The sequence below is a fragment of the Anneissia japonica genome, unplaced genomic scaffold, assembly GCF_011630105.1.
Source record: "Anneissia japonica isolate Jap-2015-1 unplaced genomic scaffold, ASM1163010v1 scaffold287761_len698747_cov189, whole genome shotgun sequence".
In the NCBI taxonomy this organism is placed as follows: domain Eukaryota; kingdom Metazoa; phylum Echinodermata; class Crinoidea; order Comatulida; family Comatulidae; genus Anneissia; species Anneissia japonica.
The window spans coordinates 378,400-397,799 of NW_022715691.1; the positions used below are offsets into that span (position 1 = coordinate 378,400).

At 33.3% G+C, this 19,400-nt stretch overlaps 2 protein-coding genes across 2 annotated transcripts in view; one reads left to right on the top strand and one right to left on the bottom strand.

Annotated features, from left to right (window-relative positions):
- The window catches only part of LOC117109317 (collagen alpha-1(I) chain-like), a gene marked incomplete in the record, with an annotated part of 62,003 nt that extends 55,820 nt beyond the window's left edge, over positions 1 to 6,183 (bottom strand). Inside the window, 1 exon segment of the mRNA XM_033251589.1 lies at positions 5,647 to 6,183. Coding sequence (XP_033107480.1) covers positions 5,647 to 5,718 — 72 coding nt within the window.
- A 2,530-nt stretch (positions 6,184 to 8,713) lies between these two features.
- The window catches only part of LOC117109298 (collagen alpha-2(IV) chain-like), a 55,008-nt gene continuing 44,321 nt past the window's right edge, over positions 8,714 to 19,400 (top strand). Inside the window, exons 1-4 of the mRNA XM_033251567.1 lie at positions 8,714 to 9,058; positions 10,099 to 10,150; positions 16,893 to 17,003; positions 19,045 to 19,179. Coding sequence (XP_033107458.1) covers positions 8,991 to 9,058; positions 10,099 to 10,150; positions 16,893 to 17,003; positions 19,045 to 19,179 — 366 coding nt within the window. The 5' untranslated portion in view covers positions 8,714 to 8,990. The remainder of the gene's footprint in view (positions 9,059 to 10,098; positions 10,151 to 16,892; positions 17,004 to 19,044; positions 19,180 to 19,400) is intronic.

Genomic DNA, 19,400 nt, shown 5'->3' on the forward strand with positions numbered 1-19,400 from the left:
CACTACTACTGTACCACTATAAATATATAGGATTAGGGCTTTTGGAGCTTTAGCCATTTTCTAAACGCCTATCTAAATGATTTTATAGTTTGTTACTGGTTAGTAATTTTTTGAACATTCTACTGGACATTCAATGGTCAACCACTGACAATACTAAGGATCTTAATATGAAAATCAAATACAGTAAAATCATTATTCATGGCATTATGATTTGATGCTCTATTTTGTTTAAGTTTCTATCTTCTATATTTTTCTTTCAACATAAAAAAAATAAATGTGAATTTGTAAATTTGTATTATATGTAGACCTAATGTACAGACAGGTAATATATATAAAAAAAACCCAATTAAATTACAGTAGAAACCATCAATTACGAACCCTGATTTAACGAATTCCCGATTTTACGAATGTAAAATCAAGGTGATGACGTCATAAAAAGTGAAGTGAAAATTAAAAAAAAAAAAAAAATATATATATAAAAAAAATCCGCTCGAATTGTAACTGTTATTATCATGCATACAACACAACATATCAAAATACAGTACTATGTAATTTTCAAGTGAAGGAGGCCCTCTAATGTGCCTCTTCAAATTCAGTGTTTATTATGACTTCACACAAATTTTACTTCTCATTTAATCATCATTTTCAGCTTTAATAGTCAACATAGTGCTTGATTGTTTTATTGAATGATCAATATATATAATAAACAAGTATCTATGGAAGTTGTGTTGGAGTAAAATCCACAATCTACAGTAGGTAAAGAAGGTAAAAACGTCCGATTAAAAACAAATTTGTGTAGGGCCTAGAGTGGGATCAGAATGCTAAACTGCCTATTGTAAGCCTAGGCCCCCTCAGACTTATCTGCGTAGGCCTGTGGGCCTAGCCTATGGCCTAGTTTATGCCAGTGTAAATAGTACCAGTGCAAATATATAGGAATTTAGGTCAACCCCGATCTTATGAATACTCGCAATTACGAACAGCCCTGGGCCCGTGCCGTACGTAATTGAGGGTTTTTACTGACCAGAAAATAAAACAATCAATATTGGCCAGAGCAAATTCTAGAAAAATTAAAATAAATATGATTACAGTAACATCTCCCAATTATTGTACGAACCTCCATTTTTACCTACAAAAACACTTAAAATTGTATTCATGAACTCTCTGAATTACAAATTTTCTCAATTACTAACTCTGTTCGGACGAAGGGGTACGTAATTGGGAGATGTTACTGTACATTATTTATGTCATCATCAAAAGAAAGCATATTTTCATGTAGAACACTCTCAGATGTTGGAGAAAATTTTGAGTTTGCGTTAAAAAAAAAACTATGCAGACACATTGCATTGACGGGGTATTTTAGCAGTTTATGGTTGTAAGAAAAACTTGGACGAATGTTGTTTGTGATTTGAATAATACTTTGTGGTATTTCTAGAATTCAAAAAAACATTTCCAGATGATAAACTTGTCAAAGTTGGAAAACAAATGTCATAATTTACATCTGGCTCATAATTTGCAAAAGAAAAATGAACACGAAAACAGATAGAAATTCTACATTTTGATTGGAGCTATGCCCAACCTTACTCAGTACGGAAGGTCCTCAAACCAACACTTGCAAAAAAAAAAAATCTTGATTATTTTTGATAAATTTCCGCATGTCAAATACTGAAGGATAAATTAAATTGGAATTTGTACTTTTATTGGGGGTATTTCAGGATAAACAAATGTGAATAACACTGTTTATAGCTGCAGCCAAAATGTATCCTGCTTTTATGGTGAACTGCAATTAACAATGGTGTAAGAACAAGTAGACAACAAGTGAACAATGGGCCTATAAAATGCTATAATTGGCGGATAAATTTATTAAATAATAGTAACATAACGGTTAAATTTATTTATTTTTTTTAAAACCTTCAGAAGCAAATAATCATCATCATTTAATAATTTCTAAAGCAAACCAAATATGAACTCATCAAAGAACATGTTGCATGAATCTTAACACGATGGTATGGAGTTATAATCTTATGTTTTATAGCAAATAATTTATGGACAACTGATATTAAGTGAATTTTAATTTATATTGGAATTGATGAATAGGCAACATTGAAGTCATTACAATACAAGCCAATCAGAAAAAAAAACTTTATTTTTTGGGGGGTAAAACTAAATATTATTAGATACAATTAATTATGATTATAATTAATAGAAAAATAATTCTGTATGTGAATAAAATCAACAAAATGAAAACATTTTACAAACACACAATTAAGTAATCCCTATTAAATCACGTAAACATTTTTTTTTAACAAACACAAAAACTTTGTACCAGAGCCTCAACATTTTTTCAAGCTGGCCAAATCCTATTAAACACTTGACTGAAGGAAGGAAATATTTACACTCCGTTAAATTTGGTGGTATTAAATATTTACCAACCACTATGCTACTACTGTACTAATCTAATATTGAAAAGTAACTGTAGTTGCAGGTAGAAGGAATTGAAAAAACTCTATACCAAAATTGTGGGTTAGATGATCCTTCTAATAGCAGGAAAGTATATTATAAGATTGGAAGCACTATTTCACATTATAATTATATTTTAATTGGGTTGATAATTGACAAAGGAACTACTACTGAATCCATATAATCTGGTTTTGATAATTACTTATCAAATTTACCAAGCCAGTATTATACTATTAAATGTATCACATTAAATAGATGATAATTGCTTTTGAATCGATATTACTTTACTCACTCTGTAGATTTAAAATATCATGAGAAACTTACAGTAGCTCTTTAGATGTATAAATCAATTAAACACAGTAACAAACATTTCCTATTGTAATGAATGACATCTGTATCTAGCGAGATTTTGATGAACATTCATACACAAATAATGATGTACTTGGCAAAGAGAACACTTTGTAGGTCAACATTATTCCTGTAGGCCAAAACTTTAGGTTATTATAATTTCATGGGGGCCAGTGATAAAATATATTTAAGTTTAATTATATTTTTTAGGGAAAATTTATATTTCAGAATGAATGCTCAGAAAACTGAATGGTTCTTCAATATGTAGATTAAAAGTTTTGAAACTTACATGACAATACTTATCATGATAATACTCTGCATACATTTGCCATGGTATACTTCTAACCCATTGGTATAAAACTGTCTAACAGCATGGGTTCCATGGTTACAGTTTTATTTTTTCAGACAGGTGAAATTATATTAGACTTTAATAAGTTAATATAAATATTCGACTAACTTCATACACTACATCATAACATTATTCCCATGGTGTGAAATTGTTTTACAATGGTGTTATACATTACTTCCATGTATTATAATTGTATTAAGTCCCCGGATACAAATCCTCTCAGGGTTTATTTACAAAGATTCCAAAAAATGCAGCAGAAACTTTGATGAATGAGAAACAGAGCTCAAGGGTCAGAAACAAAAGTTTGCATTCCAATTAGGCATGGCAATGAAATTCCACATTGTACATATTCTCCAAGGCTTGTGTTTTTTATGAAAATATATATAAAAAAAATCAAAAGTAGCAATAACAATAAAAACACATTAATGAGATACATTGGATTCAGATCCGTGAGGTATCAATAACTTGAAGTGCTATATGTAGCCACAAAGCTTCTTAATACAGTGGTGTTGGCTTACCTCCTAACTGAATGTGGAAGAATATAAATTTCCAAAGTGAACAATGAATGCATTAGGACCTATAGTGCTTTAGGGTGGAGTTGGATTTTAAATATTTTCATGTTATTCTTTTGATTCTTCAGGGGTTAATGATCATGTCCAAAGATCAATGTCTCCTGATTTTGCACAATTTCTGCTCATTAGGCTCTGCCTGCAGTAGCAAATAAACAACTTGAAATTTAGGAAAATAAATTAATCTGAAATGAAAAACACGGTCTACACCAGAGTGGATGAAACATAATTTTCTTGCGGCTAACTTCAATTCAAACCAAAAAAATATTAAGCTAAAAGATAACAATAACAACTTCAGTCAAATCGCCCATAAAGCAAAAAAAAAAAAAACCCCAAAAAAAACCATACAACACTAACAAAAACATAGGTACACATCTTCCTCTTTTTTTCCCAAAAACATTTTTTTGGACTATTAAAAAGTACTTATATTTTAACCCCCATTACTGAGAGTTATTTGTCAAATTGTCCGACCTCTCATACCATACCCCAAAGGATACCAATAGTTAAAAGGTTGCTATACTGTATATTATTACTTAACCCTTGACCCTTAAATGACCCAAAATGTTTATAAGATACACTGATGATAAGCAATTGAATTGAAATCAAATGGCAGACAGGAAACCCCATGAAAAATGCTGATAACCTAACTTTATTTAAGATAAACAATAAAATTATTTGGTAAGTTGATGGAGACAGTGTGTCTGTTATGAATAGTTTACTTCAAAAAGCCAGCATTTGTGTAATGAATGTATGTGCGTGTTTACGTGGGGCGGGGGTATATAAGGGTCAATGTGGAAAGATTAAAAATCAAAGATGTTTTAGAACAGATAATGCCAAAATAATAAAAAAGACACCAAAAAACAGAGCTGGGCTTTGCCTGTCCAAAGAGAACTTAATCTCCCTTCATGAGACCTACCGTACCAAATACAACTGTGTCTGTTATTATTTACAGCCATCTTCGTGGAAAAAAGAACATCGTTATTTCAAAGTGAAACAACACTTTAATAACCTTAACGTATAATATATAGATAGGTATAAAGGTTGTTTAGGCAATATGCCAAGTGATGAAACTTAAAAGCCAAGCGTATAATTGCGGTAACCATGAGAGGATGATGGGATAATGAAGAGTATGTAAAAATCAGGCTGTGAATAAACGGAAATGAGGAAAGTAAAAAAAAGACGAGAATCACTAGATGACAAGAAATAAGTAATATCTAACAGAGTGGTCAGTGCATAATTCTTCATTGGTATATGTAGACACTATAAAAACGTTATGGCCAACTAAGCATCATACGATGCAGGCATGTTATTTGTTGTCAGGTCTGGTGAGTTAAAGGTCTGCGTTGGAGGCAGATCATGTCGTGAATAATAAACATTATTCTAACGACAACCTTAAAACCATCCCTGACAATAAATTGTGTCGGGCTTGCGATTTTAAACATTTCAAATAAAGATATACCAGTACCCGTAGGCCTCAGTTATAAAACAATTAAATCTTCATTTTTCCTACCCATGTTTGTATTAAATCGAAATGATTTTTATAGCTTTGTGTACCCTATGCTTCAATTAACAAGCACTCTTATGTTAACAGTAGCCTATATATAGTAACTTATTGTATTTAATATAAAAAATGCAGAAAATGAGGCTTATCAACACTACACTAGTAGGCCTACAAAGTAAGGTGCTACACTTTTTCTGGGATAGGGTGGATAGAATGGATGGTCATGGCTTGACCAATAATTGTTTCATCATTCAAACCATACATTATCATACATTATCATACATAACCTAAATTTTCCATTAAATTTTAGTAATTAACAATATGTTAACGGTATCAGGTCAACCTAGGTTTATATAATATTAGTGAATATACTGTTAACCACTTATCGAGAAATAAAAACTGGGTACTGCTGGCGTACTTACCGCGGCGGTAGCCAATTCGATGATCACGGCAAAAATGAGAACGCTGATCGTCGCTACTTTCCTAATCTTCATGTCTATGGTGATCTGCCTGTCCTTTGCCTGGCAAAGAACAGCTCAGCTCAACAAATTATCAAGTATTTTAGGCGAAAACTCTCTTCTTCGTGTGGTTTAGTAAAACAATTTTATGTTCTTTCTAAATCACTCTACCACCATCTTTCGCCTAGAGTTGGGATCGCGGGGATAGCTTCGCTCAACCAAATTTCTGCAAGTGGGATAGCCCAAAATTGCGTGTATGAATTCGACCGGAACTACTTGCTCAGTTCCATAAAAATCCCAGTGAACGTCCTTACAGAGTAAATGAGTAAAGCAACTAATTGTGCAGTTCATCCACTTTTTATAAAAAGAATAATTTTAATGACTCTTTGTAATTATTTTATATTTCTGTCGTTACTTCGATACGGATATTTGGTACTATTTTGCAAGGCGACAGGACTGCGGTACTTGAAACACACAGTCAAACTTGAGTACAAAGCCTACGACGAGAAGGTCAAATCTTAGCGGGGAAACCAGAGCCAGTGATTTGAGCAAAGTTTCTTTAAAAGGTTAGGAGAATTGCAGGAAATCAGCGCTATGAACTGTCAAAACGACAAGGGCGTGACTGTAAAACAGCTGTCTGGCGGAATTCCTCGCCAATGAGCTATGGAAAGAAACTGAGACTAAACGAACGATGCAATAACCAATTTGATTATTTACTTGTTTTCTTTACCAGTTGTGACCCGACTATAAAACGAGTTATCTTGCACATTAATAAAAAAATACCCGTTGGGGTTATCTTAGTCATATCAAAACCCGGGTCACACCCATATTGAAAAGATGTATTAATCACAGTACTAGTTTTTACGATATTTGTAAATTGTTGTTGAATGATAAAATTAAATACTTAGTCTTTTTTGTAAACTAACTACACACACCGTCTTCCAAATCGGTTACGTTACCAAGAACGCACAAGAAACTATGGTGACTTAAGTTAGTAACATACAGCAAAAACATCACAGTACTCAATTGGTCACAAACAAAATTTTATTTACTATTGCATGGTATTTTTTATAATTAAATTTTGATATACTAGGCCTATATAAAATTATAAAACAATACCACCATGTTGTTATATTTTTGTTATCTTTTTTCTGTTTATTGGCTTTGTTTAACTCCATCCAATGAACCATGAACCACCAAACGCTATTCAAACTTCAAAAATTGGATTTCTCAGTATAAATTATTTACATTTAAATGTTTTGCTGCTCGGTTGAGCATGGATGTGCGGGTACCGTGTTTTGCGGCCTGTTCACGCACATTTCTGAGGTGCACACGTGCTCTATATGTTGTTTTCATTTTTGATGATCCAAAAATATTGGGGAAATTTTGTTAAGTGGATCCAGATTAATATTTTCAATGATCATATTAAAATGTTTTGTAGGCTTCGGTAGCAATAGAGTAGGCCTATTTTCGTACATAGGCTGCTGGGTTAGCCTGGCCTGAGGGCATGCGCAAAATTAAAGAAAGTATTTATGGGCAGATAAACTTATGTAAGCATATCGTAGTATTATATAGCTAGCACTACTATAACAAAATATCCGACTTGTTTTCGGAAAAGAATGCCTTTAACCTTGATAGAAGTCCATCCAGACCTACAACTAGGCCTGTATACAATGGGATATGAATACAATCGTTTATTTGGGCAAATCATAGCAATCGCTTCCTGACGTCTTTTCGGCTTCCCTTTACTTGTGAGAAAGTTTCCTCAGACGATCGAATTATAAACGTATAATTTATTCCGAATTTCTTAATAGTTAAATGGTTTTAATATTCTATTTGACCTGTCGTAACGATTGTGGCATCTTAATAGTGGCCTTATCGTAAAATTGACGCCATAATTCGAATCATGTTTGTTTGAAATGTAAACATCCTGATCTATTACATGATTGGCATTTTCATTTAATGCGCTAAAATGGTCATCTACAGTACACGCGCAAAATATGCATACGGACAACTTTAAAGGTGCTTTTCTCTGCGGTTTTTTAATGTTATTTACAGAGGCAGGAAGATCTTCTCGTCTTATTTTTATACAGCCACGAGCCGGTACAATTGCACCAGTAGATGGCTGACCTGTGCTATGTTAATAAACAGTCGACATCAAGACTGTGTTATTTTTGTCAGTGACATCAAAGAACCTTTGAATTGAAACCACCGAGTTCCCTGTGCCGTTGGGTCAATGAGGAATGAAAGTACCCTTTATATATAATTAGGTCATGTTTATCTTGATCCATCGAACAGCCACCCAAAATAATTTTTTTTTAAAATCCATGGAGAAAATACTAGCTTTCTGGTTTGAATGCTTGGATTAGCATTGAGGTATACAATTATACCTAATGGTTCTTGAGCACACCCCATCAAAAGTCATCAAGCACCAACCACACGCAACACCGGACACACGCCCACGTACTCACTCACACACATAGGCACATAAAGTACTCACTACTGTATTAGTACCGGTATTCAGACAGTCAACAAAAATGTTATTTATGTGGTATGAGATTTTTGTCATTGGAAATTGGTTCATATTCAATGCAATCTCAAATAGTTAAAAGAAATTTTTTAATGAAAAATTGTTTTTATAATTGTAACAGATGTTGCGAACTTAGACAAGGCGATAAAACAACTGTGAAATAATGATACCATGTTAATAGGTCCATGATGATACTGTACCAACAAATCGTGCTAACTTTATTAGGTCCCAATAAAGTATGCTACTACTCGCTGGGTGAATTGTGTTTTTTTTGTGTTTGAGGTTGACCACACGTCTGGTCTGGAAAATTCAATTCCAATTAAACAAAAAAAGAAAGGAATTAAGTGTTGACGAAATCTTACCATTTAGGTTCAAAACTGTAATTAATATAAATCGAGTAGTGCCAAAACAAAAGAAAGAAAAACATTTTGCTGATCGTTTTCCAAATCTCGTTACATGATATTTCGCTTGGCTCCACCTACTTGACTGGCAAGCTTCTCGATCCTCTCGCGAAACTTGGATCTTCGCTAGCGATTTTTCGACCTAGGCTTTGGTTATCTTCCACCCCTATTGCAGAAAATTTTAATAATTTTCTACTAAATCTAGGGGATTTCAGCCTGAAAATCAACAGCCTAGCCAATCTAGATACCTACTCCAGTTCAATTAAATTTACTTTGGACAATTTGTTTATAGAGTGGTGCAGTTTGAGTCGAGTAAATTTGGGTACATGTTCTGCCAGCCCTCGCGGTAACGGAAAAGCCGCTGAAATACGGGCAGAATGGAGCCCAACATAGCGACGAGAAATTTTGCTGCATTAGATAGATTTATTCGAATTTTAAAATTCTGGTAAGTGTTTTTCTTGAATTTAATATATAGGCAGATAAGGCTCAGTTAGTTGTTAAAATTGTACTTAACATTCATTTACATTATTAAAATACTGACTGTATATTTGAATAGAGGTTGGCTTTTTTTAAGTAAGGGCTTACTAACATTGTTTTTAGTTGTACGTTAAAAATCAGAGCGGGAAGTGATTGTGGAATCAACAATAAAAGACCTCGATAAGCTGACAACTGCCTTTTTACTAGGCCGTGTCAATTATTGTTAAAATGTCATAAATGAAACCCTGTCTGCAGTCTGGGTTGTAAGCTACATCACTATCCCTGCATAGGAGGAGTAGATGTAACAAGGTTGTGTTCCAACATGGTGAATTTGCCTCGTACATTTTATCAGTTCAGAATTACAATTTTATAGCATCAAGGAGATGTGTATTCATATAAAACAGCATAGCCCTAGGCACCTATGTTTTAAAGCGGCTCCGTCATTATCCTGTAAATGTCTTTAAATTTTAATTAATAAAGTTGTTACATGATAAATTAAAGTTATTTAATATTTAAATAATTATATTTATAAAAATATCTTTTTAAAGTATGGCTTTATAGAATCAAAATTTATGATTGAATCAGTGACGGCTCCAGAGGATGCCAAACAGGATGTTCCACCCCTTCCCTTGGTAACACCAAATAGAGATTCAAAATAATTAGATATATTTTAATTGAGTATAAATCATTTAGATTTTAAAAAATTGCAAAAACTCCAAAGCTTCCAAAAGGCATATAAACCGTGTGGTCCTCAGAAAAAAAGGTAGAAAATACCAAAACCCGCCCCACTTTGACCATAGCCCATGCCGCCTGTCAAACAATGGTCCCCGATTACCACTTGCCACCCCCTCCGGCAGAAATTCTTGGGTAGGAAACTGGATTTATATACTGGAATAGACAAATACATATTGTTTATGAATTACTTAGGATCTCATTTTTGTATAGAAATTTAGATTTCATGTTCACTATACATAAATGAAATGAAATATGATTTGTATCTTCGTCTAGGCTTATAATAGCAGTACTGCTAGTCGTGTCCCTAGAGCAGACATCAGCAGGGGTGAGTAACTTTTATTTATGTTGATTGATTGGATAATAATAATTATTGTCAAGGCATTTAGGAGATTATTGAAAATCATGCATCCTAGTTGACCTTTGCACTTTAGATAAAACTTGGGTATCCCTCGCTGGTCTAGAACTGTAATATTGGGAATAGGAGTTGATTTTCCTTTATAGTCTAACATCTCTATCTAAGAGTAAAACAGAATAAATAAATAATAAATACTACTGTAGACCTGTTTTTTATTATAATTTAAATTTTGTTCCAAATATTTAATGATCAATAAAATATAAATTCAATGGGTTCGCAATTAGGTTGCAAGCCATGGTGGTTCACTATTTTAAAATTTATTTGTTCAACTTCATTCCTGAAGGAAGGTCAATAACTTTGATGCAGCCTTGATTATTTAAGTTTTTATTTAACAATATTCATCACTTCATGGTATTTTGTATAACAAATAAGAAGGTGAAAGCCCATATTTTTGATTGGAAAAATACATAATTATACCTTTTTTATATACTATACTTTTTTGAAGCATCATTTATCTTTTTCATTTTCAATTTGTAATATATTCACCATCAGTTGACATTGTTCTTCTCAATATGTTACCTGTTGAGGAGTCCCCTGAATTTTGCAAGGGTAGTTTTAAAAGAAATTTAGACCACTTTGATATTATCAATTGTGTAGAATAAAACAAAACAATGAGAAAAATATATTGTAATGACAAATGCATATCTGGTTACTTAGCTGTGTCTGGGGCTGCTACTTATGCAGCTATGGTGAGGTACTTTCACCCATATTTTGATAACCCAGAGTAGAATGGGATGACCCTATAAACTTAGGGTCAGGTTTATTTATTATTGAAGGGAAAAAAAAATGATTGACCTATTGACTTCTGCCCTGATGATTCAAAGTCTTTATATTCTCATCACATCAGCTCCAAAGAGGAGATAGCATTCGCAATTCTATTTCACAAAATTTCCAACTCATGTCCAGGATTTTGGAAGGGTGGAGGACAGAAAGAGGAGGAAATTACTGAAGGAGGGATGAGAAAAGCATAAGAGACAGGCATAGTTCAAATATTATTTCTGTGACCACAAATTTCTTCCTCTGAAGAGTTGGTCCCTATAAGACCCCCCACGAAAGCAACAAACAACACACAGCAGCGCCATTGTCCAAGTTTATGCCTTCATTATACAACTGACAAGGTGTTAATGTCACCTGTCTATACCAGTATTTAATGATTGAGGAATTAAATGTCTGCCAGACAAAGGAGATTATTTACATTTGGTGGATTAATATTTATGGATTAAGAGGATTAATTACATTAGTGGATTTAAGTATTATTGAGTATCAGTGCAGTGTCTCCCTGGTTCTTATTATTTCTAGCATTACATCTTGTCTTAAAGTGGCTTAGAACTTCACAGTGCAAGGCTGTTGGTAATCAGTCAGGCTTTGTAGGCATACTAAGGCAATAAGGAGGCCTAGGAATACTTGCTGTTATTATTACAGTTACGTCTTCAAGATTGAATAACACAAACATCTTATGGTATATAGATGATAGTGTCTATAAAAAAATTGAAATTTAATAGTGCTAATGTGTATAATGGATGCAATAATGTCCAATTATGTAAAGCCATAAACTTTTACCACATTTTTCAATACTGAGGTTATAATTAAAAGTAAGTGTATTTTAGTCACTTGAACCTGATTTAATAGCACCCTAGGTGTTATGCAAATTTCTCCAAAATCTCTGTTTCTGGTAGTTTCCACAGCAGGAGAATGTAACTAAAAACAGCTGACTAAAAGTAAAATACTCAACATTTACCACAATTTGCCTGAAATCATAATTTTCTAGAAAAATCCCATACAAACTTAAGACAAAGAAATACTTTTTTCCCCAATTTTATCTATAATTATTAATTTTAAATATGAAATCAGTCACTTGAAGTATACTGTAAAAAAAGGAATATTATCACTAATTTGGGAATCTCAGATTCATCATAGGAAAATGAGTAACTAAATTTTATATTAGCATGGCCAAAAAGTTTATGCACTTAGTTAAGTATTCTGCGGGTATGTAAATTCTACAGACTAGTAATTTTCAATGGCCTTGTACACAATCGTTCTTTTCCTATGAATGTCAACGAAGTACTTTCCACATCATAAATAATTGCTTGTGGAACTTGTAAACAATTTAGTGGGTGTGGGAAGAAATTGAAGGTGCCAACAGAGATATTACAGATATATCTACAGCCCAATATGTGCTTTATAACTTCTGGTGATTTTTTTTTTTCATAATTTTCCTATATTGTTTTTTTATAGAATTGTTTAAATCAGCAAAGACTAAATTGTTTCAATCTACGTTTAATTGCAAGTTAATAATTTTGTACTTTGAGTTCAGATATTTGAAATAAATTCATTTAAATTTGAATGATATTTAGAATTATGTGTGTGGACCAAATAAAAAGTATTCTTTTATCTAATATTTATATAACATATAATGACAATAATTCTAATTCTTTTTAGATAGATCTCAATTTTATATTTAGTAAAAGTTATATGATAAAATGCCATTTCTTTATAAAGATACTTTATTTATTATGCTATACTGTAACTTTCTTTTTTCCCCCTGTATTCATTCGTTTAATGTTGACAATGATATGTAAACTAGCATAAAGTGCTCTATTCTAAGCAGAAGTTTGGAGAACTGTATAATTTGAGCAACACATTACTGTAGTGTTAAAAAATGATACTGTTTTTTACAGTACATGAATTATAGGGCCAACTACAGGTATGAATATTATGAAAATAAATGATAGTATAATCTGCTCATAATACAAATCTAGGTTTCATTTTGACCTTTTCAATCATAATCTAATGATAGAAACTCGTCATCAGTTTCGGTTGTGGTATCGGTAACGCCCTGGTGTTTCGGCCAAGTCACCAATGTGACCCAATACCCAGCAGGATAGATTAAAACTCAGCGGGTGTCTAAGGCCAAAAATGATTCACCTGCAGACCCCAACTGGATGGAGTGAATTTACTGTAGCACTATGGTAAGATGAGGTTTCAGTGAAAATGTGGAGGATTGATGAATGTACGGGATAATGTTGAATATAAATTTCAAGAAATGGATGAAATTTCAAGAATGAAATTTGAAAAATATGGAAAAAGGAAATTGAGTTTGAAAGTGTTTAGAAAGAAAAAGTATTGACTACAGTTTTCTATTTGTTTGACCACTAACTTAATTCTAAAAAGGCATTGTAAAAATGGGGGTTATGGTACTGTACTTAAGTAAAGAAGGATATCTTGTTTCAAAGATAGGAGAATTAAAAAGAAAATAAGATAGATTATACCACCACAATACAAAGAAATTTGGGATATTTAAGCGATAGAAAGACAATAAACAACAGAAGAAAATGAAAGTTAATGATATGTATAAAAGAGTGGTCGGAAAAAAAAAACTTGAAGAAAGTGTTAATGTGAAAAGTTAAATGAAGTGGGATGGATAAAGCCTGTCGCAAGTGACAATCTGTTTGATACAGTATCTGTCAGTGTCGTTGCCCAGCTCACACGGCTGCTTTGGTAGTATCACCGTGGTACACTCTGATGTTTAGTTTACAGTTGGCAATCAGAGAAGGAAAAACACTGACAAAACTTTGTGTTTATTCTAAAAACACTTGGCCATTTTTATCTCATTTATTCATTAAAAATGAAGTTAACCCTCGGTACCGGTGCGTTCAGGTGAATGGCTTGGGGCTGCAGATAATCTGGTTAAACATTCAAAGCAGTGTGAATCCTTCTTCAATGTCACGACAAGCTTCTGCTTTAGCCCCACAGTAACACTTAATACTTTACTAGCATTTTCAATGTCAGCATATTTCATGAAGGTATTTTTTTTATTTTGTTAAATAGTAATAGAGTAGCTATGCACTGTTGATGCCTGCTGGTTACAGTACTATGCATAAGTGTACTAGAGTTAATAATTCTACATTGCTTCAAAGTTTTATCACAACTACTGTATTATAGTAACTCCCCCTCTCCCAACTTCCAAAAAAAAAAGGAGAAAAGAAAAAGAAGAAAAAAAATGAATGGTAGAAAGACAGATGTAGTGGTATTCAAAAACAAGCAAATTTATGACTTAATTTCCATGTACGAGAGTCTTAAGGTCAAGAATTTCTAAAAAATCTAAAGCACTCCCTTAAGCACGGTGTTTTACACATAACATGGCTGCTACCCAAATTTTTATCTGGATTCCACCCCTGTTTGTGGTACTTTGTATTTGCTTTTGGAAAATCAGAGGCTTACTCCCATTCCTGCCCCAGTGGTATATACAGTGAGACTTTTGTCATTGTGACTGTGTTGCTTTTGGGGCCCAAGGCACTTGTCTGAACAGGGAGTTGGTCTGAATAAGTAAATGAAATGAAATGATCTACCATTAGACCGATGTGCAATTGGCATAGCAAAGGTTGGGCCACTTCCCAACTCCTGCTTCCATGCTGGTTCCTACTTACACTTCAGTGATAATTATATGTATCTGCGTGATACAGAAGTAGGTCTAATTTCATCAACCAGGACTCCTTTCGTGAACCATTAGTTATCTCATAACCTATGGTTATTGGTATGTGTCAGTTCTTAATAATGTATTTTATGACTAATAATATGTTGCCGCTGATAGACGATTATGTCCATCTGGCTTGCACTGATAACATTCAGATGTTCTGTGGCTTCAAAATCGGGTTTAATTGGTAATAGTTGATTTTTATCAGTAAATAATAATATAAAATTGTATATAGTTTATTGGTATTAAGGTTATCTTATCGTGACTTAAATGTAGTTTCTAATAAACAATGGTTTAAAGAGAGAGGGGTTGAGAGAGATATGGAAAAGAAAAGGGAAATAAACAGGCAATAAACATTAACTTGCAAGGAGAAAGATAGGGAAGAAAAGGCCATAGAGCAAAGGAAGTTTCTTAGCTCTAGGAAAAGGCAAAGAAAATATGGAAAACAAATAGATAGCATGCATAGGGAAGTAAAAGTAAAATGTAAATTTTCATTTGAAAATGAGATGAAAGAGAATAGAAAGGAGTAGAGAAGCAAAAAGTAATCAAGGGAGAATTAGAATAGTAAAATACTGCATAAACAAATTCAGAGGCAGGTCAAAAGTCAGGAGAGAGGAGTGATGCTACACATGGGGGTAGGATTCTTCCCTTCCCCCTCACGGCAGCAAATTAGTTCCACTAAGTATGTTAAAATACTAAAAATTACCTATAACTTTTCATTGGAATAGGGATTTAGTGTGACATTTTGGGTATTTAGTCTTGCATTGTCATGTTTCAGACCCCCTCCCCACCCTGTCCAAAAACCAGCCTACACCCCTGCTAAAAAGGTACAGTGTATATTTTATTGTAATTGATCTAATCTTTCTAAAATCAGGCCTTTACCCCAGAATATATTATAGTATTATGTAGTACATTATTCTTGGTGGATGTTTATGTCTCTGTTGTCCCACAATAGGAAATTATCAACAGAATCCCTTGAGATAAATTGAGTGGGCCTTCTATCGTTAAGTTAATGTTAAGGAAATATTAAACAAAAAACTTCCGCACAAAAAACGTTCAGTCCTAATTGGTCTGACAGTTTGACAGTGTGTTTCACTTTTAAGGCGGGATTGATTAATTAAAACTAGACTAGATGTCATGTTGCTCCCTTGATTTGTATAAGATTTCTCATAATATTTATTACTTAGATATCAATTTTTTTTTTCACTGTTTGCTTTCACTCCTTCCATGTTTACTTATTAATTTATTATTATCTGTTGTCTTTATAGTAGACTAAAATATCCAAATGTCTTCCTATAGGGGAAAAAGAAAAAAAAAAATGGTTGCCAAATATGTATTTTGAATGAGTCAGTTCGATTACAGTTTAATGTCTTGTGATTTTTTTTCCTAAAGTTTTAGGGGTGCTATAGAGGACAACATAAATGTGTCATGGTAAATTTGTGTCACTGTACCATGTGACATCGCTTAGTTGCTAAAAGAACTACCCATCAAGAGGTCATAATAACCGAGTTCCTCCATATCTTATTCACTGTATTCAAAGTTTATTCTAGTGATCTATGAAAACTAAATAACTGCTGATTAACGAATTAATCAATAATAACAAAAAAACATACCATATATTAATTATTATTAGTGAAACTGATGTTTATTCATTGTTTATACATTTTTGTGAAATATCAAATAAAAATAGCTGCTGCTTAGCTTAAGAGGCGCTCAGCCGTATCTATGATTTTGTTCTTGCAGATATTATTCTCCCGAAGATGATTGAAACAACTTAATCGAAATGTTGAGATATTCTCAACCATAACAACAGTTTTTTTTTCATAACAATCTATGTGGTGTACCGCAAGCATTAATATATGATTTTGTTAACATTTGCCCAGTCACATTATAATTAATAGGTCCATGGTCAAATGGTGTCGTAAAATCTGTGATAGTACTCTTTAGGGTGAAGCAAATGTAGTTTGAATTGAGATGTAGTGAGGGGGATGGTACTATGGTAGAGGGGGGAATTGATGATAAAGGGACTGGAATGCTAAAGGAGTCATTTTATATTTGAATGTGTAAAAAAAATATATTTTCTTTAGAATATTAAAAGGATGCTATGGCAAAATTTCTATGATTTTTCTAAATTAGAAGACTGAATTTGTAAAATTATTGAATGTTTCTTTATTGCAGGGAAAATCTCATGGGAAAGCTCTGGATGTTTTTCTTGGAATCTGCCCACCAGGAGTCATTGATGAGAGCCACTGTGGTGCATGTGGTTGCATAGGTCCTAAAGGAGATAGAGTAAGTTATAAACAAAAACATTAAAAAATAATAAACACATACCAGTGGCGGATCCAGAGGGGTTCAAGGGGTTCGGATGAACCCCCCTTTGTGAAGAAACATAACAAAATACAAACTGGGTCCTGGCTTACGAAAGGCATGCTAACCTACCTAGGCATAGGTTGGAAGATCAAACAAACTATTGTAGGCTTATTAGTTTTCAATTAAATAAATTATACACACAGTTTTTGGTTCGCCGTCGTAATAATGCATGTACGAAAGTGCGTTCTTCAGGCCTATCGGTTCATCGATCCATGGAAGAACAACTACATAGGCCTATCTAACTACTCAATGTTGTTGGAATATAATAATATATTGCCTGTCTTTGATTTTTTTTTCTCTATGATAGGCCTAAAGAATGAGATAAAATTACCTGACCTTTTCTCAAGAGGGGGAAAACCTTGAATTTTGAAGAACTTACAGGTCATTAAAAGACACCTCAGAAGTCGGGAAAGCTCATTTCTGGCCATGTAGGAATCACAATTTTCCCGGGGAGGACCCCCACACCCCCATTTCATTTTGGGGTTTTTTGGAAACATTTTGAACCCCCTCTTTTAAATTCTGGATCTTCCCCTGTATACTACTATGCATTTGTGTGGAAAAGTTACTTATGATTTTGAATTTTGTTATTATTTGTTACAGTTTAGTTTTAAAATTGTAAGATCATGATAAAGCTATTTAGAAATAAATTAACATAGCATTAAATGGATGGGTATTAAAGAAAGTGCACATATGAAATTAATAGTAATCACAATTTATGGTGCAACTTTTACTCTAGAGGGCGACATTTCAGTTTAGTCAGACTTCAGGAGTCCTCTTAAGTAGATGTACTCGTGACTGCTTCAAATACTGCTTAATTTTAGAGTATAAAATAATATCTTAGATTTAATTAACTGTTAGTTTACAAAGAATTTAAAATAAACACATTCAGATTTTATGACTTGTCGCTTCATTTCCCACCCATTTCTTCCGTTCCTGTCCTGACAACACCTGGAGGAACAATTTTTGCCCTTGACTGACCACTGGTAATGGATAATTGATGACCAGTGAGAACTACCATATAAGGATTCAAACTTGAGATATAATCATGGGATAAAAATTTATGACATTTTTATAGCACAATCATAAAATGTGATTTATTTTATAGGAATTGCAATGAAGTGAACTTAATTCAAAGTTCTTAAGGAGAGTTTGTGGTCAGAATACAAACTCTAGACTCGTTTATGTTATCTTCACAATGATAAAAAAAAAGTATATTTAGAGGGTTTTGGATGTTCAAGTCAAGATAATGAAGTATAAGAGATAGGCATTTATTTTCACAAGATCCGGTACCTTGGCCTTAAGAATCGGAAAGACCTCAGTATATATTACAGTAGCAAAGTTTTGATGATAACAAAGTTTGACTTCCTTCCCGATCAATCAAGTGAAGTGTAATACAGAATGATGACTTCCTGGCCAATCAAACAATCTGTAATTGGGCCTGGTAGTTCAGCTGGTGGTTTTGATTGGAGGAAGTTATTAACTTAGGGCTAAAGGTTCATTGTCTGGTATCACCTCTACCCATGCTCCATTGTTCTCCAAATAAAGCCACAAGTTACCCATCACCACTTTATCAGTTGTTTCTCTTTAGAATTTGTTAATCTCCAAATCTCAATTTTAAAGCCATAGGGGATTAAACAGAGCAAAAACGTCAATGTTCTTCTTTTAGTAATGTAAACCAAAAACTCAAATTGAAACTGTAGTGGCCATGTTACCATTGTAGACTGTTTTTGTTAGCTTTATGTTTAAAATGTGTGAAAAATGTGTTGCATTATATTCAATTGAAATAAATTATAAATAATTCTGTGTACTGTATAGGTGTGTCTCCCCTGGCTGTGTGACTATCAAAATATTTATTTTGAATAATAATTACAACTTTCATCACTTACTGGAATACGTACTGATCTATTTCAATTGTTTTTAAATAAACATTTTTCTCAATTGTTGTTATTTTCTTTTTCAGGGTCGGTCCGGATTTATAGGGCCACAAGGTGCACAGGGGTCAGTTGGACCACCAGGGCCATCGGGAGTACGCGGGCCAAAAGGTTATCCAGGACCCAATGGTGTTCCTGGATCCAGGGGTGAAAAGGGAGATGATGTAAGAATTTAGATTTAAAAGATAATAAAATTACTTCACAAAATAAGTAATACATTGCATTCTTTAAATCTAAGGCCCCCTTTGAATTTGTGTCTTTTGCCCCAGGAGGGCAGTAGACAATTTGTTATCATATAATCAGAAAAATTTGCCTATTTAGGTGTGAAGAGTGTCACACCGTGTGTGTGGTATGAATCTAAGTAGTAATAAAATGTCAATCAAAG